Source organism: Chelonoidis abingdonii, chromosome 16 (genome assembly GCF_003597395.2).
Source record: "Chelonoidis abingdonii isolate Lonesome George chromosome 16, CheloAbing_2.0, whole genome shotgun sequence".
Taxonomy (NCBI): domain Eukaryota; kingdom Metazoa; phylum Chordata; order Testudines; family Testudinidae; genus Chelonoidis; species Chelonoidis abingdonii.
Window position 1 is genome coordinate 23,933,411 of NC_133784.1, and position 24,955 is coordinate 23,958,365.

A 24,955-nucleotide genomic window follows, 5' to 3' on the forward strand; every position below is an offset into this window, starting at 1 on the left:
GCTTCCACAAGTCCAGTAACGCCCCTCCTTAGGGTCTGGGTTTATTAACAAAAAGTTTAAAATAATTCAAACCATCCTCAAAGTCCCAAAACAATTTAAGTGGCCTTTCCTAGGTTTCTCCTACCTGGAATCGTCCCACCAGCCTCTGCTGCTTTCCTGGTTTCTCAGGGTACCTGCAGCATCTTTCCACCAGTTTCCAACTGACTTAGCTTCTCCTTCCTGAGGAGCCTGTTCTTTGCTCCAGCTCTCAGCCTCTCCCCCTCTGATTGTCCACAAGCCTCTCCTTCTCTAACACTCCCTCCACCCCCAAGGCTTGGTTTAGTCACATAACCATCTGTTACACATCTCAATTCATTTCCTCCATCTGGGGAGGCAAATAGCCTGTGTCACAGGTGGGCAGGGCTCATCTCCTCTTGAGGGGCCAGCCACCCTGTGACATTCTGTGTGGGCTGTTTTATGGCGCTTCACAAACATTGATTAATCTATCCTCACAACACGCCTGGGGGAGAGGGTGGAGCTGGCATCTCCATTTTACAGATGGCAACCTGAGGCACAGAAGTTAGGGTCAAAAGTAGAGATGGTCAAAAGTTGTCTGATGGAACAGGTTTCCATCTGAAAATGCTCATTTGAGGGAATCTAAATGTTCTGCGGGAATGCCTGTTTTGGCTGAAATTTTCAGAACCATGCCAGCCTGAGGCAGACAGCTAGCATGGAAATTTCACCTGGAGAGTTAAAGCTTGGCAAAGTTACAAGCAACTAAAAACAGGGTTTTCTAATGGGAAGTATCAGGCAATCTTAATACTAGGCAGAGGAGCTACCAGTCTAGCCTGTAATAAGATATATAAAAACCCGTTAACGTTAAAGTCAAAGGAAGGACTTTCCACTGACTTCAATGGAAGATGGAGCCAGCCCCAAAATAATTGAATTGGACCCTAAAAGTAGGGACTGAGTTCCAACTGTTTGGGTGCTGATCACTGAGATGGTTTCTGGAGTAGTACTGTATGCACATGAACTGAGCTATAAGGCAGGTATAACTCTCGCTTGTGCTTTCCATAGGGCTGGGTTTTCCATCAAGGTGTTTGACACGGCACCTTTCCTTGAGCTGCAGTAAGGCACTTTCACTGCAAGGGGATGACATTTTTATTTTGGAATTTCCTTTATTTTTGTTGTGAGGCCAGGCTCCTGCTGCTTCATGTAAACAAAGCAACATGGGGCAAGCCAGGGCTTCCGGGGGGGGGGGGCAAGTGGGGCAATTTGCCCCACGAGAGTTTTTCAGGGCCTCTGGAGTGGGGTCCTTCACTTGCTCTGAGGGCCCCGGAAAACTCTCATGGGGCCCAGGCCCCCGGAGCTTCTTCTGCTCCAGGTCTTCAGCGGCAATTTGGCAGTGGGGGCTCCTTCTGCTCCGGGACCTGCCACCGAAGTGCTGGGTCTTCGGTGGCAATTCGGCAGCAGGGGACCCTGCCGCTGAAGACCTCAGGCCCCCTGAATCCTCTGGGCAGCCCTGGGGCTAGCTCCCTCTGGCAGGTGTGGTCCACAAGCCCAGGGCACTGGAGATAAGAACCAGCTTGTTGAGTCAGTAGAGCAGGGAGGTATTCCTCCTCTCCTGAGATCCAGAGTACCACACTTACAGGATGAAACTAATTAGGCCTTGACAAAATTGCAAACTGCTGTGATCATCCTATGTCATGCTAGGGCAGGGGTTCTCAAACTGGGTCGGGACCCCTCAGGGGGTCACAAGGTTATTACTTGGGGGGTCACGAGTTGTCAGCTTCCGCCCCAAGCCCCACTTTGTCTCCAGCATTTATAATGGTGTTAAATATATTAAAAAGTGTTTTTAATTTATAAGGGGGGGTTGCACTCAGAGGCTTACTATGTGAAAGGGGTCACCAGTACAAAAGTTTGAGAACCACTGTGCTAGGGGCATATGTACTGAGAATGGCAATACCTTATAAGGGTTCTCTTGTAATTATAAGATGGTCACTAATTCCTTTTAGGAAGGATCCAGATTTTCGCACAATGCAATGTAAATCCCTGTCTGCATTCTTATTCCTTGTTCATTTTTGCTAGTAGATTGGCCACCACTGTTTGCTACAATACACTTCACAGAACACCCTTCACAGATTTACTGGGATGTAACCGACATCTATGGGGCAGCAATAGACATATAGATATGAGGGTGGCTTCATTCACAGTTACCACAATGCCATTAGCACCTCTTGTGCATAATCTTAGTATCTCTTATGAAGTGGGATAAAAATGACAGTTTCACAGTAATTGATTCAGTGTTCGGAATCCAGAAAAACTGTTATTGAATATTTTGTTTGGAATGAAGGATGAGTCAGATTTTGTAAAGATAAAACATTTATCATGCCCTATTTGTAGTTGAAGTGTAATCCTTAATTTTGGATTTCCTAATCTTTTATTGTTTGATGGACAGCAGCCACAAGTGTCATGTGCCACAGAGGCCCCGGGCGATGCTCTGGAACTGCTCCCCACAAAGCCAGTCAGGACTTTGGGGAGCCTCCTCTCCCTTGGAGCAGACTGTCTTCAGGGCAAGAAGCTCACATGGCTTCACCTTCCTGGATCTGACCTTAGAGCATTCAGCATCTTTTTGCCCCTCCAAGTGCTTCCCACAGCAAGTCCGCCCAGGCGAGGTCTGGGGAAGCCACAGGGTCCTGCACCCCCACTTCGCAGTCAGATGTGACTCTTAGCCAGCCAGTAAAACAGAGGTTTATTAGATGACAGGAACACGGTGTAAAACAGAGCTTGTAGGTACAGAGAATGGGACCCCTCAGCCAGATCCATTTTGGGGCCCAGCGAGCCAGACAACTCCATCTGCCCTCACTTCCTGTCCCCAGCCAGCTCCAAATTGAAACCCCCTCCAGCCCCTCCTTTCTGGCCTTTGTCTCTTTCCCAGGCCAGGACGTCACCTGATCTCTTTGTTCTCCCACACCTTTAGCATCCCCTTGCAGCAGGGAAGAGCCCGGGTCATTAGTTGCCAGGAGACAGAGTGTTGGCCAGAAACTGAGGCACCCACACAGTATTCAGAGGAAACATTAAGAACAGTCCCACTTCGTCACAACATGAAACAAAACTGTTTGTTGCTGAATATAAATATGGGGAAGTGGCCAGGGATGGCAGATATCAATCAGGTAGAAAATAGTTCTGCAATGGACCATATGATCAAATCGGGTGCTTTCCTCTCATTTGTAATTCCCACCAGATCATGGAATCGATTCATCTGACTGCTAGTAGTATCTCTATTGAGGGTACTGTGAAAATCAACATGGTCTGCTTCTACTTAAAGACTGAAATAACTTTCACTTCAATTCAAAACTAAACTAATTTCAGTTCTGAACTTATCTCCATTGCAGCAAGCGTTAAGGGAGCAGAACTAGCTGAGTGGTGATTTACATTAAACATCCCTTTTGGGATTTACTTGCCCCAGTGCACCAGGCAGGAGATCCATCCTGATTCAGAGTGGCTATACCCGTGTTTCAGTCCCAAAGTGCTGCTGCCAAGGTGGTTATCTGAGATCGGCACCGTGGATCCAATGGCAGAATTTGGCCCCTTTGGAAGAGGGGTGAATCCTCGTGAACCAAGAACAGCATAAACATAACCAGGAATGAGCCAAAAGGTGCAGAGAAAGTAGCTCAGAATAACAGAGACAGGAAACAATTTATCTCAGTGAAAAGCCATGTTAGACAGCCTCTTTCAATGGCAATGTGGGTTCGGTTGGTCTCACATCCTTAGCATAAATCAGTGGCCTGGTGGGACAGGATTTCCATCCCGTGCAGCCTCTGCTGGAACAGTGAGAGTTTCCTGGCTCTAGCTGCACATGATGATTTATGGCCACATTTCACACTCCCCAGAAGGAGACGGTTAACGCAGGGCAGATAAGAGTACGGGGCATGTTGGGAGGACAACTTCACTGCAGGAAAGCAAAGTGCAGCTGCAAGATTAGAAACGGTCTTACTGGGACCAGCACAGGGTCTATACTGGGATCAGTACTGGTGTCTTACTGGGATAAGTATGGAGATGAGTACTGGAGTATTACTGGGATGTATACTGGAACCAATGTGGAGTTTGTACTGGGACCACTACTGGAGTATCACTGGGACCAGTGGGGGGGTCTGTACTGGGATAAGTGCTGCGGTCTGTATGGGACCACTACTGGAACCAGTATTGGAGTTTGTATTGGGAACAGTACTAGAGACTGTCTTTGGACCAGTGCTGGAGTCTTACTAGGACCAGTACAGGGGACTCTCAGTATTAGTTCCAGACCTGGTCCCAGCAAGACCCCAGCATTTGTTCCAACAGACACCCAGTACTGATCCCAATAGAGTCCTGAGCACCGGTCCTAGTACTGGTCCCAGTATCGGTCCTATAAGACCCCAGTACTGGACCCAGTAAGATTGCAGCACTAGTCTCAATACAGACCCCAGTACTGGCCCCAGTATTGGTCCTAGAAAGAACCCAGCACTATTGCAGGAGGGTTAGATTTTTAAAAGACTAATCTCCTTTAAATGAAAAAATTATATGTAATTCTTTTTTGTAAAATGTATATTAATTTACATCAAATTACCATACACTTTATAACAGGAAAAATATCTGCACTTGTGGTTTGAGGGTGTGATAGACCTAGCGGACAGCAGGCAGATTTAAGAGTAAGATGCACAAGGGGGTACAGATACTTTCAGTCTTCCCTGCTCACCTAGTGGCTACTGCAATGGTCCCTGTCAGGGCCGGCTCTAGCCATTTCGCCGCCCCAAGCACGGCGCCCACACCGTGGGGGGCTCTCTGCCACTCGCCAGTCCCGTGGCTCCAGTGGACCTCCAGCAGGCATCCCTGCAGAGAGTCCACTGGTCCCGCGGCTCTGGTGGACCTCCCACAGGCTTGCCTGCGGAAGCTCCACTAGAGCTGTGGGACCAACGGACCCTCCGCAGGGACGCCTGTGGGAGGTCCACCGGAGCCGCCTACCGCCCTCCTGGCAAGCGGCAGAGCGCCCCCCACGGCATGCCGCCCCAAGCACACGCTTGGCACGCTGGGGCCTGGAGCCAGCCCTGGTCCCTGTAGTCCAAATCCTCAAAGATATCCTAACTCTCATTGCAATTTAGGTGCCTAAATACCTCTGAGGAGCTGGACCTGTGAGACAAATGCAGCCTAGAACACATGGTGACTGACAGAAGATGTACTTGCTAGGCAAGCATGTGAGTAGGCTGGAGTGGATGTATGCTCCTGTCAGCAGCATTTCACTCAGATCTTGGAAGCCCCAATTCTTATAACACCTTTGGATTTCCACGAACACCTTCCTTGTATGTAGTGAAGGAAGGAAACAATGCAGCTCTCCTGAGTGCTCTCTGTGCTGTAAGGGGTCATGGTTGTCTCCTTGCCTTCCACAGAGAATGCAGACTAATGTCAACTAGAGTCCCAGAGGAGGTGAGAACTGATGTTTGCAGCATTTCCCTGGCATCAGCATTGGTTTTGTGTACAATAGTTCGATTTGACACACACACTCTATAGTTTCCTTGGGGATCACCTCACCTTCCCTCTCTGTGCATTCCTTGCAAGTGCTTTTTCAGAGTGCTGGGGATTTCATGGAGGGATTGTGTGGTATAATCTTTCCCCAAGCTCCCCAGACCAATGCTGCACAACAGACCTGTACCATCTTTCTCTCCCTCCTTTTTGTAACTCCCTGGGTTCTCTAAAACATCTCAACTAGGACTAACGATCATTTAAGAGCCACATGTTTCTAGTGTTCTAAAGAAGGAGGCAGTGGTTAGAGCAAGGAGCTGCCAAATCTAGTCTTGACTCTGCCACTATCTTGTCTGAAGCAAATCACTTAAACTCCTCTGTGCCTCCATTTACCTAACTGTATGAAGTTAGCAAAACTCAGCCACCTTTGCAAAGCGCTCTCGCATCCTAGGATGAAAGATGCCTTCAAACTACTAAGTCTCTTTATGAATGAACTCTCCTCTGAATGAGCTCTCCTCTGACATCTAGTGATGAGCTGGGGATAAGCCACCACACAGTCAGTCACTCCATCACTGTGCCATCACCCGCTCTGTCGCTGCATCACTCTACTGTAACCTCTGCGCAGTCTTGAAGTCCCACCACTTAACAGAGCTCTCAGTGATGTCAGCCGTTATTGTGGGGGCCTCGCTAGTAGTGTGGGCTGCTCAGTCTCTTTCCTGGGTTAGTGTTTATGTTGTATGGTGTGCGGTTGCTGGTGAGTATTTGCTTCAGGTTGGGAGGCTATCTGTAAGTGAGGACTGGCCTGTCTCCCAAGATCTGTGTGGTGGCTAGCAGCAGAGGGGACGACGGCATGGTGGCAGCAGCAGGCAGCATCGCAGAGAATGGTGCAACAGAGGCATTGCTTGATTCCTTCCCCACAACCAGGAGCATCAAAAGCTCCCTAGAAGAGTGTGTGGGCCACTGGGGCCTGAACCATGGCCCTCCCCTGTCATGCCTCTTTCCCCCTAGGCACTGCTCCCATCATGCCTTTTCTCCATACTTTGGGATGGATGTTTTGCTTATGGTCATATGCTTGTGAATCATGCTTGCAGCGTTTCCCCAAATTAATGCCTAGTTCCTTTCCCTTTTTTTTTTTCTTTAAAAAAAAGTTCTTTGCTATATACTGACTCAGTGCTTGCAAGAGAGGAAGTATTACCTCTTAAAGGTGCCCAGGGTGGTGGTTCATTTTCCCAGATAACTGGGTGGGGGCTTGAGCCAGTTCTATGTTGTATTCTTAAGAAGAACCCTCTAGATATTGAACCTGGCTCTTGTTGCTACTGGCTCCACCTGGCAGAAGGGTTACATGATGATTAATAGGACCCTACCAAACTTATGACCACAAAACACACATCACGGACCATGAAATCTGGTATGCCCCCATGAAATCTAATCTTGTGCGCTTTTATCCTATACTATACAGAGTTCCTGGGGGAAACAAGTGTTTCTCAGATTGGGAGTCCTGACCCAAAAGGAAGTTGCAGGAGGTCACAAAGTTATTTTATTGGCGTTGTGGTATTGCTACCTTACTTCTGCACTGCCTTCAGAGCTGGGTGGCCAGAGAGCAGCAGCTGTTGGCTGAGTGCCTACCTCTGAAGGCAGCACCCTGCCAGCAGCAGCACAAAAGTAACGGTAGCAGAACCGCAACGCCTTTTGCGACACCGCCCCCCCAAACTCCTGTTTGGGTCAGGACCATTACAATACTGTGACATTTCATATTTAAATAGCTGAAATCATGAAATTTACAGTTTTTAAAATCCTATGACAATGAAATTGACCAAAATGGACCATGAATTTGGTAGCGTCCTAATGAGTAAAAAGCACTACCTGTTCAAAGGCAGAGTGGTTACTGCCCCTCATGTTGCTGAGAGAGAATACTGTTTTTATATTCAAATCTTTCTATTACTAAATACCTCTCGCGATAGCGGTCATAAGCAGCAAGCTGAAGATTGATAAAGTTCTGAAAGAGAAAAAAAGTCAGACTGGGATAGAAGAGAGAGAGCCTTTCCCCAGTGGGACCGAAACCCAGAGCCTACTAGATCGTAAAAACAAATACTTTACTATTTAGAACTTCACTGGCACCTTCCAGTGAGGGATTTCTATAAACTTTAAAAATATTGTTAAACCACAGCCATACTGCAAAAGTGGCAAGTTGTTTTTTTTTTTTTTTAATATTTGTTCTTATTTAGGATTTGTGAAGAAATCAAGAGGTTGAGCCCTAGTGTTCAGGTCTTTCACACAAGCCTTTAGTTATGAAGTGATGGGATAAGGAAAACACATGGTGAAAAATCACCAAGGACCTCATCCTCCAAATACTTATGCACATGAGAAACTTTACACGCTAGAATATATGTATGTAAAGTCTATAGCACAGCACGCACTCACCCTCATAGTCCCTTCTCCTGGTCAGTCTAGGAATTAGTTCTTTCCAGCCTCAGAGTGCCTCCTGCTGGCTGGCCAGTTTCTCCCTACCTGTACCTGCTTCCTCATCTCTACCACCTCTGGCCCTGTGTCCCTCACTTTGGGGTGTTGCCTTCCTCAGGGGAACCCCAAGCTCCCCTATGCCCACCTTGCCTCAGTGGTTACTACATCTAGCCCCTTTACTCAGGAGCAAACTGCAGTCTACAATGGCCACACATCATTGGCTAGAGGGTTGGACCTGCTGCCTTTCCCTGCAGCTCCAGTACCTCCTGAGGCCTTACTGCCAGGTCTCAGCCTGGGAGGTAGTCAGGCCTGAGCTCCCCGCTCATCCTGCCCCTTCCACAGCACTGCTCTGTCGAAGGTACCCTGTCTCTCCCAGGCAGTGAGGTCCTTCTCACGCCAAGGTTGAAGTGAGACTCTCACAACTCTCTTATTGTGACTAGCTATTCATCCAGCCTCCCTCAGCTACTCTCACTTTTTTTATCCCAGGAGCAGGGTAACTGACCCGCTACATAGTCCCATTGAAGTCCATGGGACTACTCATCTGAGTAAACTTCAGTATGTGCCTATTTGCATCTTAGATGCCACAACAGTGGCATAGAATGATCCTCAAAGGTATTTAAGATCTACAGTAAGTTCAATTACTTCTGTGGATCTGAGCCTATATAAGTGCAATAGAGGCATCAACTGCATTTGATCAATATTACACAAGCAGCAGCAATTAAACCTTTGTTACTATCAATTAGCCAATTTTGTAAAGGCATTGTCCATAATCTAAAGCTGTCATTTTGCCAGATAAATTCCAACATTGTGTAAATTGACAGAGTTCCAATTATCAGAAGAGAGGGAGAAAAACAGAGTGACAAAATGTCACTCCATGACCCACAGTATTACATAACTCTAAAATCTGGCTAAATATTGTAGGTATTTAAGTAAATCACCTTCTGATGATATTGATAAGTCATCCTTTTGGGCCAACAGGAGATAATTAGGGCCTGGGTCCTGCAAATTAAAACATGTCACGGGAATCATTTTCCTGTGCCCTGTTAAAACCTTGATTTCAATGGAAGTTAGGAACCTACATGCCTTTGAGGATCTGGGCCTTAAAATGTAAGGGCAGGTGTCGTAGCTTTCCCACTCAGGTTTGAACCTTAGCATTCATAAACTGAGAAGCTAGCATGAACCCCTCTAAGCTTAATTAGCAGCTTAGATCTGATAGCCTGCCACCAACCAGGAATTCCAGTGCCTGGTACACTCTGGTCCCCCCAAAACCTTCCCTGGGGACCCCAAGAACCCAAATCCCTTGGATTCTTAAAACAAGGAGAAATAAACCATTTCCCTTCCTGCTCTTTACTTCCTCCCAGATTTTCCCGCCCTGGTATGACTAGGATTCCTGCTGATTCAGAATCCCTTGAAACACAAACCGAGAGGACAATTTACCATTCCCCCCTTCTTTTCCCCCTCCCAGTCTTTCCTGAGAGAGACAGTAATCCTGGCACAGAGATTCCTACGCTGGCCATAACTAGAAAAAGAAAAGTCAACAAGTTTTAAAAAAAGAAAGCTTTTATTAAAAAGAAAGAACAAGACAAAAAAATTAATCTCTGTATTAAAGTGACAATACAGGGCTATTGCTTAAAGAAAAATATGATAAACAGCCTTATTCAAAAAGAGAGACAATTAAAACTTCCGGCAAACTACACACATGTAAATACAAAAAACCCAATAACAGCCTATGTTTTTTCTTACCTTTGACTCACAACTTTGAAACTGAAGATTAGAAGCTTACAGATAGAAAAATCCCCTCTCATAGCTGAGAGCCAGACAAAAGACACAGACCAAAATTCCCTCCCCTGAGCTTTGAAAAATCCAGTTTCTGATTGGTCCCTGTCAGGCTGTTTTGGTTCTATTTGTTAACCCTTTACAGGTAAAAGAAACATTAACCCTTAGCTACCTATTTTGGGCCAACAGGAGATAATTAGGGCCTGGGTCCTGCAAATTAAAATATGCCACGGGAATCATTTTCCTGTGCCCTGTTAAAAACTTGATTTCAATGGAAGTTAGGAACCTACATGCCTTTGAGGATCTGGGCCTTAAAATGTAAGGGCAGGTTTTCATCATTTAATTATTTCAGGTTTTTCAATGGGCTTTTAATAAGGTGCCTGATTTAGGCCAGATCTATACTGCAAACGTACATTGGTATAACTACATTGCATGGGGATGTGAAACATCCACACCCCCGAGCAACTTAGTTCTAGCGACCTAATCCCAGATGTAACAGCGCTATGTCAATGGGGGAGCTTCTTCTGCTGACATAACTACTGCCTCTTGTGGTGCTGGATTCACTATGCTGACAGGAAAAGCTCTCCAGTCAGCATAGTAGCAGCTTCACTTAAAGCACTGCAGCTGTGTCCCTGTGGTGCCGTAGGTGTAGACAAGACCTAAGACACTCTATAGAAATGCAGGGGCTCTTTTGTTGCCTCACATTAGACTCAGGTGTTTAAACCCTGTATTACAATTCAGGGTAAATACTGCTGACACCTGCTGGCAGGCGAGTACAGTTATCTCCAAACAGGATATAAAGGGGGAGAACACGACTATGGGCGTGGCTACATTTGTGAGTTAGTGCGCAATAAAGGAGCCCCATGTGCACTAACTCCTAATCCACACTGGCAAGGCATGTTAAGTGCTCTGACCCTATGGCTAGAGTGCTCCTGGTACTCCACGTTGGCGAGTGGAATAAAATTTGCTGCGCCCCTGCTGGAGCGCTGCGATGCCAGTGTGAACAAGGTGTTGCATTACTGCATTCTGATCAGCCTCTGGAAACATCCCATAATCCCCTTAAGTCAAGTGGCCACTCTTGTCATTGTTTTGAATTGCTTGTCATTGTTTTGAATTGAATATGCAGAAGTGCCCTTTGAAGGCTCTGTTTCTGACAGCTGACTGCTTATCTGCTACAAGACAAAGCAACCATTTCTGTGAAATGCTGTGTGAGAGAGAGAGAGGGGGGGGGGGGGGGGAAGGGGAGTCTGCTGCTGTCTGAACTTACAAGACAACATGCTGACATGCTCTCAGCCCCCCGAAAACCCACTGTCTCCCCACAACACATACACACAACACATTCCCTGTCACACTCCACCCTACTCACCTCCATTTGAAAAGCATGTTGCAGTCACTTGCATGCTGGAATAGCTGCCCATAATACACCGTTCCCAATGCCACTACAAGTGCCACAAATGTGGCCACGCCAGTGCGCTTGAAACTGTCAGTGTGGACAGACTGCATCACTTTCTCTACTGTGTTCTAAGAAGGCTGGTTTAAGTCAAAGCCCTCTACATCTGCAAGTGTAGCCATGCCCTATATGTGAACTAAAAACCTAGGCTAGAGAAAGTAATGGAAAGAAACCCTATAAACACCCAAGCTTAGGAAGAAGGCTTAGACTAAGGGCTTGGCTATACTTGTGAGTTAGTACACAATAAAGGAGCCCCGTGCGCACTACTCACTCCCCGTCCACACTGGCAAGGCACGTAGAGCGTTCTGACTCCACAGCTAGAGCACTCCTGGTACTCCACCTCAGTGAGTGGAATAATGTTTGATGTGCCCCCGCTGGAGCGCTGCGGCGCCAGGGTGGATGCCTTGGTCTGTTAATGCACTCTGATTGGCCTCCAGAAGTGTACCACATTGCCTGTTCTAGCCACTCTGGTCATCACTTTGATCTCTACTGCCCTGCCCTCAGGTGAGAAACCGTCAGACCCGCCCTTTAAATTCTCTGGGAATTTTGAAAATCCCCTTCCTGTTTGCTCAGCCAGGCGTGGAGTGCTCTCAGCAAATCTTTCCAGGTGTCCACGCCTCCACATGCCAGGCGATCCCCAGTATGGAGCAATGGCGAGGTGCTGAACCTCATTAGTGTTTGGGGGGAGGAAGCTGTCCAGTCCCAGCTGCACTCCAGCCATAGGAATTACGATACCTTTGGGCAGATATCAAGGGATGTGATGGAAAGGGGCCATGACCAGGACATTCTGCAGTGCAGGGTTAAAGTGAAGGAGCTGCAGAATGCCTACGGCAAAGCCCGCAAGGCGAACAAATGCTCTGGTGCTGCCCCCCGCTCCTGACCAGCTGTTTCTATAAAGAGCTGGACGCGATATTTGGGGGTGACCCCACCTCCACTTCGAATACCACCATGGACACTTCAGAGCCCAGTTCAACAAGGCAGGAAGAGGAAGAGGAAAGTGGGAGCGAGAGTGCTGAGGAGGAGGAAGACACCCCGGAATCCCTAGATGCATTCAGCCAGGAGCTGTTCTCTAGCCAGAAGAAAGGAGGAGGAAGTTAGCCAGTCATGGCGGCTGGTGCTTGGGGAAGGACAAACATCAGAGAAGGTTCCCGGTAAGAGGCTTTTATTTTGGGAAGGAAGTTATTCGGTGTGGACTCCTGGGGTGAGGAGGATTAGGGCTGCATGCATGCCTAGATAGGGTGTTGATGTGCTCTCTCACATCACAGTAATCAGCCTCAGTGATCTCCTCAAAGGTCTCATCCAGAACTTGGGCAATGTGCTTCCACAGGTTTCTTGGGACAGCCACTGTGGTCCTTGTCCCAGTAAGGCAGGCACAGGCAAACTGCATATGGGCCAGGGCAGAAGCTGCATTGTAGTAGAAGACCCTCCCTTGCTTTTCAGGTCACCCTCAGCAGTGAGATATCTTCCAGGATGAACTCCTGTGGAAAATGTTCAGTATAGGGACCCCTGCCGCTGTTGGCTCTCCCCATGGCACAGAAACCCAGAGGACAGTACGTCCATGAAACAATGTCATGCTTGACCCCGTGCTTACTCACCATTTTGGGGCTCCCGTGGATTATGTGTGCCTGCTCTGGGATGGGCGAATTATGCTATTGTGTAGACTGTGCTTGCTCTTAAGTATGGGGGAATCATTGCTCTGTCTGGTGTGAACAATGCTGCCTCTGTTAAGTGTTGCATTTTGCCTTTACAGATGCAACCTTGAGATCTCAGCAGTCCGTGTTATCACTGGCTGAAAGACTCCAAAGAATCAGAAAGAGGCCACGTAAAAGCAAGGAAGATGTGTTGCATGAAATAATGCAACATTCAAGTAATGAAAATCAAAAAGTGCAGGAGTGGCAGGAGAGTGAAAAGAAGATCCGCCAGCAGAATGAGGAGTGCTGGCACAAAAGCGCGGAGCTCCAGCAGCAAAGCATGGATCAACTGATAAGCATAATGGAGCACCAAACAGACTCTATCCAGGCACTTATAGACATGCAGACGGAGCACTACTGAGCCCCCCACCCCCCAACCCTTGTTCCAAAACTCTTTCCTTTGTGCCCCCATTCTACCTCCAACCACTTTCCCCAACATCTGGCTTCTTATCACCACCAGTTGTCTCCAACACCTTCACCACCCACCCTGAAAACTACGACCCTTACCCACTGCACTCAACCCCAATCATCATGCAGTATAGCCATCTTGAAGTGCAGCACTCATTGCACAGCATTCCAGACAGGACATACGCAAATCTGTGATTGTACAGTTCCCCACTCCATCCCCTTGCCTTTTCTGTTTCCCAAGCAGTTGTGTTTCTTTTCAATAAATGAATTTTCTTTTCAATAAATGAATTTTCTGGCTTCGAAAACATTCTTTATTATTGCATAAAGTAAAAGATACCTTAGCCCAGGAAAGAAAGAGGCATTGCAAGTCAGTGTATCACACGTAGCAAACACAGATTCCTACTAACATTGGAACCACTGCACTTCACTCCCGTGCAGGGCACCAGACATTACTGGTGGCTTTCAGCCTCAAATTGCTCCCTCAAGCTATCCCTAATCCTTGCAGCCCCAGGCTGGGCCCCTCTAATAGCCCTGTCCTCTGGCTGTTCAAATTCTGCCTCCAGGTGTTGAATCTCTGAGTTCCATGCCTGAGTGAATCGTTCACTCTTCCCTTTACAAATGTTATGAAGGGTACAGCACGCGGATATAACCACGGGGATGCTGTCATCGGCCAGGTCCAGCTTCCCAAACAGAGAGTGCCAGCACCCCTTTAAATGGCCAAAAGCATACTCCACAGTCATTCTGCACCGGCTCAGCCTGTTGTTGAACTGCTCCTTGCTGCTGTCAAGGCTCCCTGTGTAGGGTTTCATAAGCCATGGCATTAAAGGGTAAGCGGGGTCTCCAAGGATCACAACGGGCATTTCGACTTCCCCTGCAGTGATCTTCAGGCTTGGGGGAAAAAAGTCCCAGCTTGCAGCTTCCTGAAGAGGCCAGTGTTCCGAAAGATGCATGTGTCATGCACCTTTCTGGGCCAGCCTGCGTTAATGTCAATGAAACACCCCAGTGATCCACAAGGCGCTTGGAGAACCATAGAGAAGATACCTCTCTGATTAAATCTTATGGAGGCTAGGTGGGCTGGTGCCAGATTGTATATGCATTCCATCTATCCACTCCCGCAGTTAGGGAAAACCATTTGTGCAAACAGCCACGATGTCATAATGTTATCCAGAGTCCGGTTCTTCTGAGCAGGATGTGATTAGTGGCCCTGCAAACTTGCATCCACACGATTCCAATGGTCGACTTTCCACTTCAAACTCATTAGCGACCGTTGGTAGCTGTCTGGAGTTGCCAGCTTCCAGATTGCAATAGCCACCCACTTCTCCACGTCAGGGCAGCTCCAATCTTGTGTCCTGTACTGCAAGGTCAGGGCGAGCTCCTCACACAGTCCCAACGAAAGTGGCTTTCTCCATCCAAAGTTCTGCAGCCACTGCTTGTATCCAGACTTGCATGACGATGAGATCCCACCTCAGTGCTTATTTCCTGAGCCCCAAGCAGCGTTCCACATGTTTGAGAATGTGTGGAAGCCACAAGCAAGTCATGTTCATATGTGTTTACTCCAGCCAGGGAGCAGGGTTGGTGGCCGCTCCATGTGGCTCCGGAAGGACGCATGGCCCTCTGACTCCTACATGTAGTGCATGCTGCCTCTACCCAAGCGCCGCCCTGCAGCTCCCAGTTGGCTGGGAACCATGGCCAAGGGAGCTTGCATGGCGGTCGCTGGGGATGAGGCAGTGTGGCAGAGCCACCTGGCACCACTCGCATAGGATCTGGAGAAGGGACATGCCGCTATTCCAGGAGATAAGTGCTACCGGAGCCTTCCCCACTCCACCCCCTGCCCAGCCCTGCCCCCTCCAACCCCAAACCCCTCAGTCCCAGCCCAGAGCACCCTCCTACCCACAACTCCTCATCCCCAGCCTACCCCCTCACACACTCAACTCCATGTTGTGGAGCATTCATGGCCCACCATACAGTTTCTATTCCCAGATGGGCCTTGGGCAAGAGTTTGCCCACCCTTGCCTTAGATTGTAAGATCTTCAGGGCATGTTCTGTGTTTTTGGAGCTATAATATTAATATTCCTTTGGCAATACTGTTGGCCACGGGGTAAATGCTCTAAAGGTGAAACACACTGTGCCAAAGAGAGTGTAAAGGAAATATGTGTGGTAGGTGTTTGAGGAGATTAGCCAACTTTAGACTCCCCGCGTATCGGCGGGTTAATCGATTGTCGGGGATCGAATATCGCGTCTCATCTAGACGCGATATATCGATCCTGAGCGCGCGTATATGATTCTGGAACTCCACAACCCCAACGGAGTTCCGAAATCGACATGGCGAGCCGGGAATTGATCCCACGCGGTGAGGACGGGTGAGTAAATCGATTTTAGATATTCGACTTCAGCTACGTTATTCACGTAGCTGAAGTTGCGTATCTAAAATCGATTTTCCCCCGTAGTGTAGACCAGCCCTTAGTAGCATGCAGGTCCAGAAGAGGGAGATCTCACCTGTCGCCGCTAGATGGTGCTGCAGCCTCATACTTTCTCATTTTCTGAATTATCCGAATGTTTGATTATCTCATCTGGCCCTGGTCTTAATTAGAGCAGATAAATGGGGTTCTGCTTGTATTTACATTTCTCTGTGTGTGTGTGTTCATTTCCCTCCTCCGGGCCTTCACCCAGAAATTGATGACTGGGTGACGCATTGGTTCAGGCCCGACATCCAAACAATGGGGCAGATTATGGATCAGGTGATCCTCGAATTGTTCACACAGTGCCTCCCTGATAGCATGCGGGTCTGGGTGCAGTGACATCAGCCTGGCACTGTAGAAGCCACAGTCAAAAGGACGGAGGAATATGCAGAGGCAATTTCCCGCCCGAGGGAGCATTGGACCCTGCGAGACACAGAGGGAGGCAAGAAACTCCGTGAGCATCCCGCTCGGAAGCCAGTAGACAAGTGACAGGAGGAGCACAAGGGAACCCCTAGCCACCCTGGGACAGTTTGTATGCTGGCGCTGTAGACACTCGGGGCATAAGAGCCATGACTGCCTGGTGATGAACTGTGGGGCTGCTGTATTCTGTGGTTGAACCAAGGTTGGGAGGCGGAAGAAGAGGCGTGAAATAGCCACCATCCCCGTGTGGGTTGGGAGAAAGCCCCAGAGGGGTCTAGTGGATACGGCCTCAGCCTGCTCCCTCATACAGCAGCGCTTGGTAAAGCCGCATTGGCTTGTCCCTCGAAAAAGGATGCTGGTGGAATGCATCCACGGGGATGGGGAGTATTGTCCCATGGCCCTGGTACCCCGGGAGGTGCAGGGAAGGTTTGCCTGGAAGCGGCTGGGGGTAATAGAGAGGCTGCCCTACCCCATGGTTGGATTGGAACCCCAACCCAAAAGGGAAAGAGGGCATGGGGAGGAGACCAACAGAGAAAGCAAGAGAGAAGGACATGGAGGGAGGAGGCAAGAGTAAAACCCTGAGAAAGGGGATCCCCCACTCCCTCAAGAGGAAAATGATAGGAATCCTAGACAACACAGCCAGGATAAGAACCCTATGGGAGGGACCAAAGAGGGAACAGAGGTCCCAGGGGAGGGAATCCCCATGATAGAGGAAGAGAAGCCAAAGAAAGTTGAGAGTATAGGAACCTAAAAGGGGGAGGCTTAAACTCCAATAGGCAGAGGCCCCGAACTGGAGACACAGGGCAGCCTCGGGGCAGTTGGTGCCAATCCGTCTCCCTCACCAGGGAAGGAAAGAGAACTCCCGGGGTGACCTGCCCAAGGTTGCGACTGGTATGACAACCTTTGGGCAGAGGTGGACTTGTGGGGTGGCCCACCCCCTACCCAATGCACCTTTTGTGGGTGGGGCATGCCAAAACCCCACGGGGTTGAGCCCGGGGACCACTCAGATGGGCAGGGAGGCCATCCCCAGAGTAAAGCCCAAGGCCGAGAAAAGAGGGGCCAAGCAAGATCAAGCCCGGCATCGTCTTATGTTGGGAGGTATGTAGCAGGGTACTGGTGCAAAAGCACCTAATTAGCCCTTGCCCAGTCAGCTCCAATCAAGGGAAGCAGATTGAGGCTTATGGAAAAGGCCTGATGCCAGCCTGAGGACTGGCAACACCTGCTGGCCTGACAAGCCAAGGGCTATAAAGGCAAGGGGCTGTAAGGGAAAAGTCAATCAGTCAAGAAGCTGGACGCCTCCTAGCTGAAGGCTGACTCTGTCTGTAAAGCTTGGGATCACCTTAAGTAAATAAAGGCATGGGTGTTGCACAACCCTGAAGACTCTCTGTGACTTATTGTGGAGAGCAAGCAGACCCCAGGAAGAGGGGTGGATTGTGAACCCTGTTACACAATGGTTTTCAAGCAGAGGTCTGCAAACCAGAGCAGAAAGCTCAGAGCCCTGGTACCCTGTGGCTGAAGCCTGAGTGCCCCTTCTCCTCGTGGCTGAAGCCCAAAACCCTAAGGCCCCTCTGCAGATGAAGCCCTGAGGGCCCCCAACCCCAGAGCTTTAATAGCATGTGGGAGGAGGGAGGGGCTCAGAAAGACAAAAGCTGAGAACCTATGACCTATTGTTATGCCACCCGAATATCTTCTCGAAATATCAAAAGAACATAAAACATATACAAACCCCAAACTAATTGGCTGTATTATGGGCTTTAAATACACAGTCCTATTGCAAACACATAGACGATTTGCTGTTAAAGTGCTGCTGCCTCATGGAAATCTCTGAAAAAACATTCCAGTTGAAACCATTCTCCTGCTGATATGTATCTTCCAGCATACTGTTTATAGGGATATTTACATGAAGCTTAGATTTGTGCTTCCTAAAGTTTCCTTTTTTACTCCTGCTGCTTATTCCCCTATAGTCATAAATCTCTGTGACATCACCATTACTTCTACATTAGTTAACTGACAATATTGTAATAAAAGGGCTGCAGATGGGAAATAAATACTGTCTCGGCTGACACAGTTTCCTCTTTACACTTACATTGTAAGCTCTTTGGGATGGGGCCTCTTTGTTATTTGTACAGTGCCAAGCACAGTGGGAACCTAATCCATAACCAAGGCCCCTACTTGCTACTGCAATACAAACAATAAATAATAATCCTCTTTTAGACTTCTAGTCAACTCTTTCCCTTTGAAACTCCTAATACACTCCACTCTGAAACTTCTAGCTGAAGTCAACACAATAAGAGTATTTAATGTGATCAAAAAGACTCCTCTTCTATTTCCTGCTTCCAATGTTTGGGATTAGAAAGTTGTACTGTTTCTATTTTATATTTTTTCTAAAGGCTTGATTCTGGTCTCATGCTGGTAAAAACCAGGAGTAACTCTTGAAATCAATGGACTTGCATTAACATAGACCGGGGAAGAGATTAGAAAGAGGTTCTACTTATTTTAGAGATGATGGAAGAAGACTGGAAGAGGAAGCAGCCCAACTATATTTAAATAGCCCTGCTGAGAGTGTGATAAAGTTTGTGGGTCTGAATCACACTGCAACTGCCTGGTTTACATACAAATGACCACAGTCAAGAAAGCGATAGGGATGAAATTCCTAAAACTCAGAATATGTGTTTTCTGTCCAGTAGTTCCCAAACTGGGGTTCATGAACCCCTGGGGGTTTGTGAAATGTTACACGGGGTTCTCAGGAAAAAATTCCCTAATGGCGGACAGAGCTGTCCCTAGGAAGCCCAGGCACCATAGGGCCAGCAGCCCAGAGCCCCTAGAATTCCAAGAGCTAAGCAGATCAAAGCAAGCATATCTATCACTCTGAAGAAAATTAAACTTCAAGACTCCTTATAAGAAATGGAAAGGGAGGTGGATATTTTTCGCTGTTTTTAAAATTAAATAGGCAGCTGGTATTGTTTTTTAAATTATTATGAAGAGTTTAAGCTTTGTTGTAACATGCGTTGTTTGCCTGGACTGCTCAAGACCTGAATGCTTGTGTAGGAGGAACTCTTTGAGTTGTCTTCTTAAATTCCCTCATGTTTGTTTCATGTCTGATACTCCTTGATGAAACATAGGAGCCTTGTCTTATAACAGGCTTATTCAAAGCTACGAAAGTGAGATGTTGGAAGAACGTTGCCATTTTCATAATGTAATAAAAAATACCGTAATGATAAATAATAATTAATAATAGTGTGTAATAAGCATGTCATAAAAACAAATTTTGTATTTCCAAGATCACTGCTTTTATAATTTATACTCAGGTAAAGGAGAAAATATCTGGAAATATTCATTTTAGGAGGGGGTTTACGAGACTTGACATTTAGTGAAAGGGGGTCACAGGTTGTTAAAGTTTGGGAACCACTTCTGTAGACATTCTGTAGATTGCTTTGTGGTTTTCTGGACAGTTTGAGCAGCTCTTTCAGTGTTTGGAGTTGCCAATGCAAACAGTTCTAATTTTGCAGCTATTTTACCCACACAGTCACAGATCCTGATTGCAACACCATTTTGCCTGTCCTAAAAAGTGTGTCAGGCCAGAAAAGTGTCATCGCATCTTGAGGATGTCACATGATGAACACATTACATTAAGAAGTGATTTTGTTTTTCCATGGCATCACCATGTTGCACCATAACTGTGATATATGTCATGGAAGCACTAGGAGCATTATCCAAGTCCACAATAGGCTTTGGATCAGGCCCTAGGAAAGAGGCAAATGCTCTATATATTTTTTGTAAAGGAGAAGGAAGGTAAATTGAGTGAATTAAGCCATTAGTCTGTGAAGATCACAGAGATACAATAGCCCAGAAGATTCTGTACATATAAGTCAACTATAGGGAATATCCTATCCTCAGAAGAAACTTCCTGCTGCAGTTTTGCCAGCTTCCAACATGGTGGCTGGAAATGACATCATACCAGTAGTATCAAGCCTTCTTTCCTTTACGTGTTACCCTAAGGTAAGCACGAATGAAATCAGGACAGTAGTTTGAAGTCTCTTCTCCCCGCTCCCCTTAAATTGTTAATTGGAAAATAAAAACAGACTGATATGTCTGAATTTTACCAAATTACCAGGCATAAAAACCCACTGTAACTAGGGTAGATTACAAATTAAACTGAGCACTAATTTAAAGTATAACCCCTTGTCCTTTTCAGCTGTAGATCTCACAGTGCTTTACAAAGGTGAATTGCCATCATTAGGCCCATTTTACAGAGATGGAAACTGAGGTACAGAAATAGCCAAGTTTTCCTAAAGAAGGATGTCTATGTGTTTAATAGGGAGATATACCTATCTCATAGAACTGGATCAAGTCCAGCCCCCTACCTTTACTGGCAGGACCAAGTACTGAGCTTGCCCCAGATCCCTAAATGGTCCTCTCAAGGATTGAGGTCACAACCCTGGGTTTAGCAGGCCAATGCTCAAGCCACTAAACCATCCCACCCCAGTGATTTCAGGCCCCAGGGTATTAATTTCTAGTGGTGCTAAGCCTCCACAGCTCCCACTGTCTTCATCCAGTCCCCCCCGCTCCCCCATCAGTGGCTACCTCTGAATATGGAGGCCCAAGTGTCTTTTCCAAGGCAGCAAACATGTCTGACTCCTGAATTCCAGAGACAAGATGGCTGAAGTAATATCCTCTATTTAACCAACTCCTGCTGGTGAGAGCGATAGGAAGCTTGGTGGATGGGGCTGTGAGGTGACTGGCTTGAGAGCCTGGGCAGGGGACAGGCACTCTGTGGCCCAGGGTTGTGGGGTTGTAGTTGGCCTTCATGGTCTAATTTGTAGGTGGGTGGGGGTGGGGTTGATGGCCAGTTTATGGAAGGAAGGGGACTTAGTGGCCCAGGGTTGGGACCTTGGTGGCCTAGTTTGTAGTGTGCCTGGGGCAGAGGCTTGAAACCTAGCTCATGGGGCAGGAAGGGGGCTGAGCAGCTAAGACGGAGGGCAAGCTTGATAGGTTAGCTGTAAGGTGAGAGGGGGGCACTTGGTAGCTTAGTTTATGGGCCAAAAAGGGGCTTAGTGGCCGACACCCAGCAGCTGTCGGGGAAGGAGCAGAGCCCACTGCCACACAGAAAATGGCCGCCACGGCCAGCCGGTGGTGGCTGACGTCCCCCTTCGCTATCCCACAATGCACTGCACCTTCACTTCCCTCTCCGAGTGCCCCCCTCCCCTTCAGCATCCCACAATGCTCTGCCCCTCTCCAGCCCTCGCGCTTCGCCAATCCCACAATGCGCTGCTTCTCCGCTCTCCCACAAGACCCCCCCTCGTCCGCCCCACAATGCCCTGCTGCCGGCCCCCTTCCTCCCCCGTGAGCGGCAGGGTCTGTCCCTGTAGCAGGAAGATGGCGGACACAATGAACAGGAGCCCCCGCTCCGCAGCCTGAGCCGACCCCGCCTGAGGGCGCTGCCCGCCCGTGCCGAAGCCGCCTGCTAGTGACGCGCGGCCCCTGCCCGAGATCCGCGCGCGTCAGGCTTCCGCCGGCTTCCCTTTCCCGCTGCTTCGCAGGCTCCGCGGGCTCTAGGCCGCCGCCCGGCTCCTCACGTTCACCGGCGTCCTCCGTGCCCGGCTCCCGCTGGGCCCCGGCTGGCTCCTTAGGCCCCACTCGCGCCGCCTCATCTCTCGCGGCATGAAGCTAACAGACAACGTGCTGCGGAGCTTCCGCGTGGCCAAGGTCTTCCGCGAGAACTCGGACAAGATCAACTGCTTCGACTTCAGCCCCAACGGCGAGACAGTCATCTCCAGCAGCGACGACGACTCCATCGTGCTCTACGACTGCCAGGAGGGCAAGTGAGTGGCGCGCTGCCCGCGGGAGTGGGGTGAGCGGAGTGGGGAGGGTGGCCGGTGAGTGATGGTGGGGGTGCGAAGGCGCAACTGCAGGACCCCCCGTGCCCGTGAGTGGTACTTAGCCTCGCCTTAGCGCTGCCTGGTGAGGTGTTGCCCTGGGGGATTGGGCGGGTGGAACAAGAAGAATCGATCCCCTGGGATTATCGGCTGTCCCAGGTGAGGAGCCTGTCGGGGAGAAAAAGCGGGTTCAGGAAGGGCGGAGACTAGCACGGGTTTAATGTATACCTACTAGCCAGAGTGCTAAAGCTACCAGCTAAAGGCTGATGTGAAAGACCCCGGGTGGGGAAGACAGCCACCCAGTGTTGCTGATGCTCAGGTTTCCCCCAGGTAGAAGCTGCTGAGTGAAATTGACATTCTTTGTTAGCTTTGCTGCTGTCCACAATTTTCTTTATTGCAACAGTAAAGTTGATCAGAGATTCCTGTGTGCTTGGCTGTGCTGCTGCTTGGCAGAGCTCTGAGCAGTAGCTGAAAATATTGTAATTGTGTGTCTGGAGATTAGAGAACCTTCTCTGCCCTGGGATAGGTGGTGTTGGTGTTTTTTTTTTGTTGTTGTTGTTGTTGTTGTTTTTAAATAGAATGAGTGTATAAAACTAAAAAAACCCAGAAAAATTAGAACATGAAAATGGAGGTGCAACAGCAGCAGTAAGATGACTTTTATTCGATTCTGTCATGGCACTGTGATAAAGCACTTGATTCCCATCTACACTACACCCTTCACTGTTACTATCTGCATTGGAGCTGAAACAGGTGATTCGTAGATCCTGAATGTAGCATTGTAGATATAGACTGGAAGACTTTTGCTTCCTGTTTGGAAGGTTACAAATGTGATTTTTCACACCTATGGGAACTAGAATTTTGTTTTACAAGAGCTAAAATTATTTATTAATTGATGGCCCAGGACTTTTCACTGACCACAGAAATCTTTACTTTCACTGGTGAGTGAATGAATGGATTTTCAAGCTCTCTCATCTTAGATTGAGTTAATAAAATAGATGGATAGCTATACTTACAGATGAGTTATGTATATGGGTCCAACTTTGAAGTCAATGGAGTGGTCTTGCATTTTCCTTTGAGAAATATGCATACTGTTGGCTACACGTTGCTGCAGACTCATTTCTTGATGAGTCTTTCTATTGAAAATCTAAGCCAGAGAGAGAGAAATTGATTTGGGCATGTTAAATATCCTGTTTGTGTTTAAATGAATGGGATGAAATAAGAAACCATTTTGACATACATCTAGAACAGTTTGCCATTTTAAAAGATAACTTTTTAAATATATTTTCATTTCATAGTTGAAGATGGCATACTGTACATGCCCAATAACTTTAAAAATCTGTAAAAGCAACGAGGAGCCCGGTGACGCCTTAAAGACTAACGGATTCATTTGGGCATAGGCTCTTGTGGCTAAAAAACCCACTTCTTTGGATGCAGTTAAAAAACGGGGTGACATTCCACTAGAATACATTGCCAGTATTATGTAGGCAGAAGGGATTCTATTGTACTTTTTGTGAATCCCTTTTGAGTAGTTAGCATCTTTACCTACAAACTAGGATTAAAATGTGTATGATTCCGCCGTAGAGCGAGATGGAGAAAAGGGAGGTGTTGCCTTGTATATTAAAAATGTATACACTTGGACTGAGGTTGAAGTAGAAATAAGAGACAGACTTGTTGAAAGTCTCTGGGTAAGTATAAAAGGGGTAAAAAACAAGGGATAAAAAAATTGTCATGGTAGGGGTCTACTACAGACCACCAAACCAGGAGGAAGTGGTGAATGAGGCTTTTTTTAAACAAATAAAATCATCCAAAGCACAAGATTTGGTGCTGGTGGGGGACTTCAGTTACCAAGACACTGTTGGGAAAATAACCCAGCAGGGCACAGATTATCCAACAAGTTCTTGGAATGTATTGGAGATGATTTTTTATTTTAGAAGGTGGAGAAAGCTACTGTGGGGAGGCTGTTCTTCACTATTTGTCAAAATCAAATCTAGAACTGGTTGAGAATTTGAAAGGGGAAGGCAAATTGGGCAAAAGTGATCATGAAATGGTAGAGTTCATGATTTTTTAAGGCAGGGGTCGGCAACCTTTCAGAAGTGGTGTGCTGAGTCTTCATTTATTCACTCTAATTTAAGGTTTTGTGTGCCAGTAATACATTTTAACGTTCTTAGAAGGTCTCTTTCTATAAGTCTATAATATATAACTAAACTATTGTTGTATGTAAAGTAAATTAGGTTTTTAAAATGTTTAAGAAGCTTAATTTAAAATTAAATAAAATGCAGAGCCCTCCAGACCAGTAGCCAGGACCCAAGCAGTGCAAGTGCCACTGAAAATCAGCTCGCGTGCCGCCTTCGGGACCTGTGCCATAGGTTGCCTACCCCTGTTCTAAGGAATGGTAGGAGGGAGACCAACACAATAAAGACAATGGATTTCAAGAAGGCAGACTTCAGCAAACTCAGGGAGTTGGTAGGTAAAATCCCTTGGGAAGCAAGTTGAAAGGGGAAAAACAACTGAAGAGAGCTGGCAGTTTTTCAAAGAGACCTTATTAAGGGCACAAGAGCAAACTGTCCCACTCCATAGGAAAGATAGGAAGTATGGTAACAGCCCACTCTGCCTTAACCAGGAGATCTTCAATGATCTGAAACTAAAAAAAGAGTCTTCCAAAAAGTGGAAACTAGGTCAAATTACAAACGATGAATATAAACAAATAACACAAGTGTGTAGGGACAAAAATTAGAGAAAGCTAAGGCACAAAATGAGATCAGACTAGCTAGGGACATAAAAGGAAACAAGAAAACATTCTACAAATACATTAGAAGCAAGAGGAAAACCAAGGACAGAGTAGGCCTGTTACTCATAGGGGGGAGGAGACAATAACAGAAAAGATAGAAATGGCAGGGGTGCTTAATGATTTCTTTGCTTTGGTTTTCATCAAGAAAGTTG

At 47.4% G+C, this 24,955-nt stretch overlaps 1 protein-coding gene across 1 annotated transcript in view; it reads left to right on the top strand.

Moving 5' to 3' along the window:
- The first annotated feature begins 21,376 nt into the window (after positions 1-21,376).
- Positions 21,377-24,955, top strand: part of WDR82 (WD repeat domain 82) — a 28,624-nt gene continuing 25,045 nt past the window's right edge. Inside the window, exon 1 of the mRNA XM_032805861.2 lies at positions 21,377-21,961. Within this exon, the coding sequence (XP_032661752.1) occupies positions 21,801-21,961 (161 nt within the window). The 5' untranslated portion in view covers positions 21,377-21,800. The remainder of the gene's footprint in view (positions 21,962-24,955) is intronic.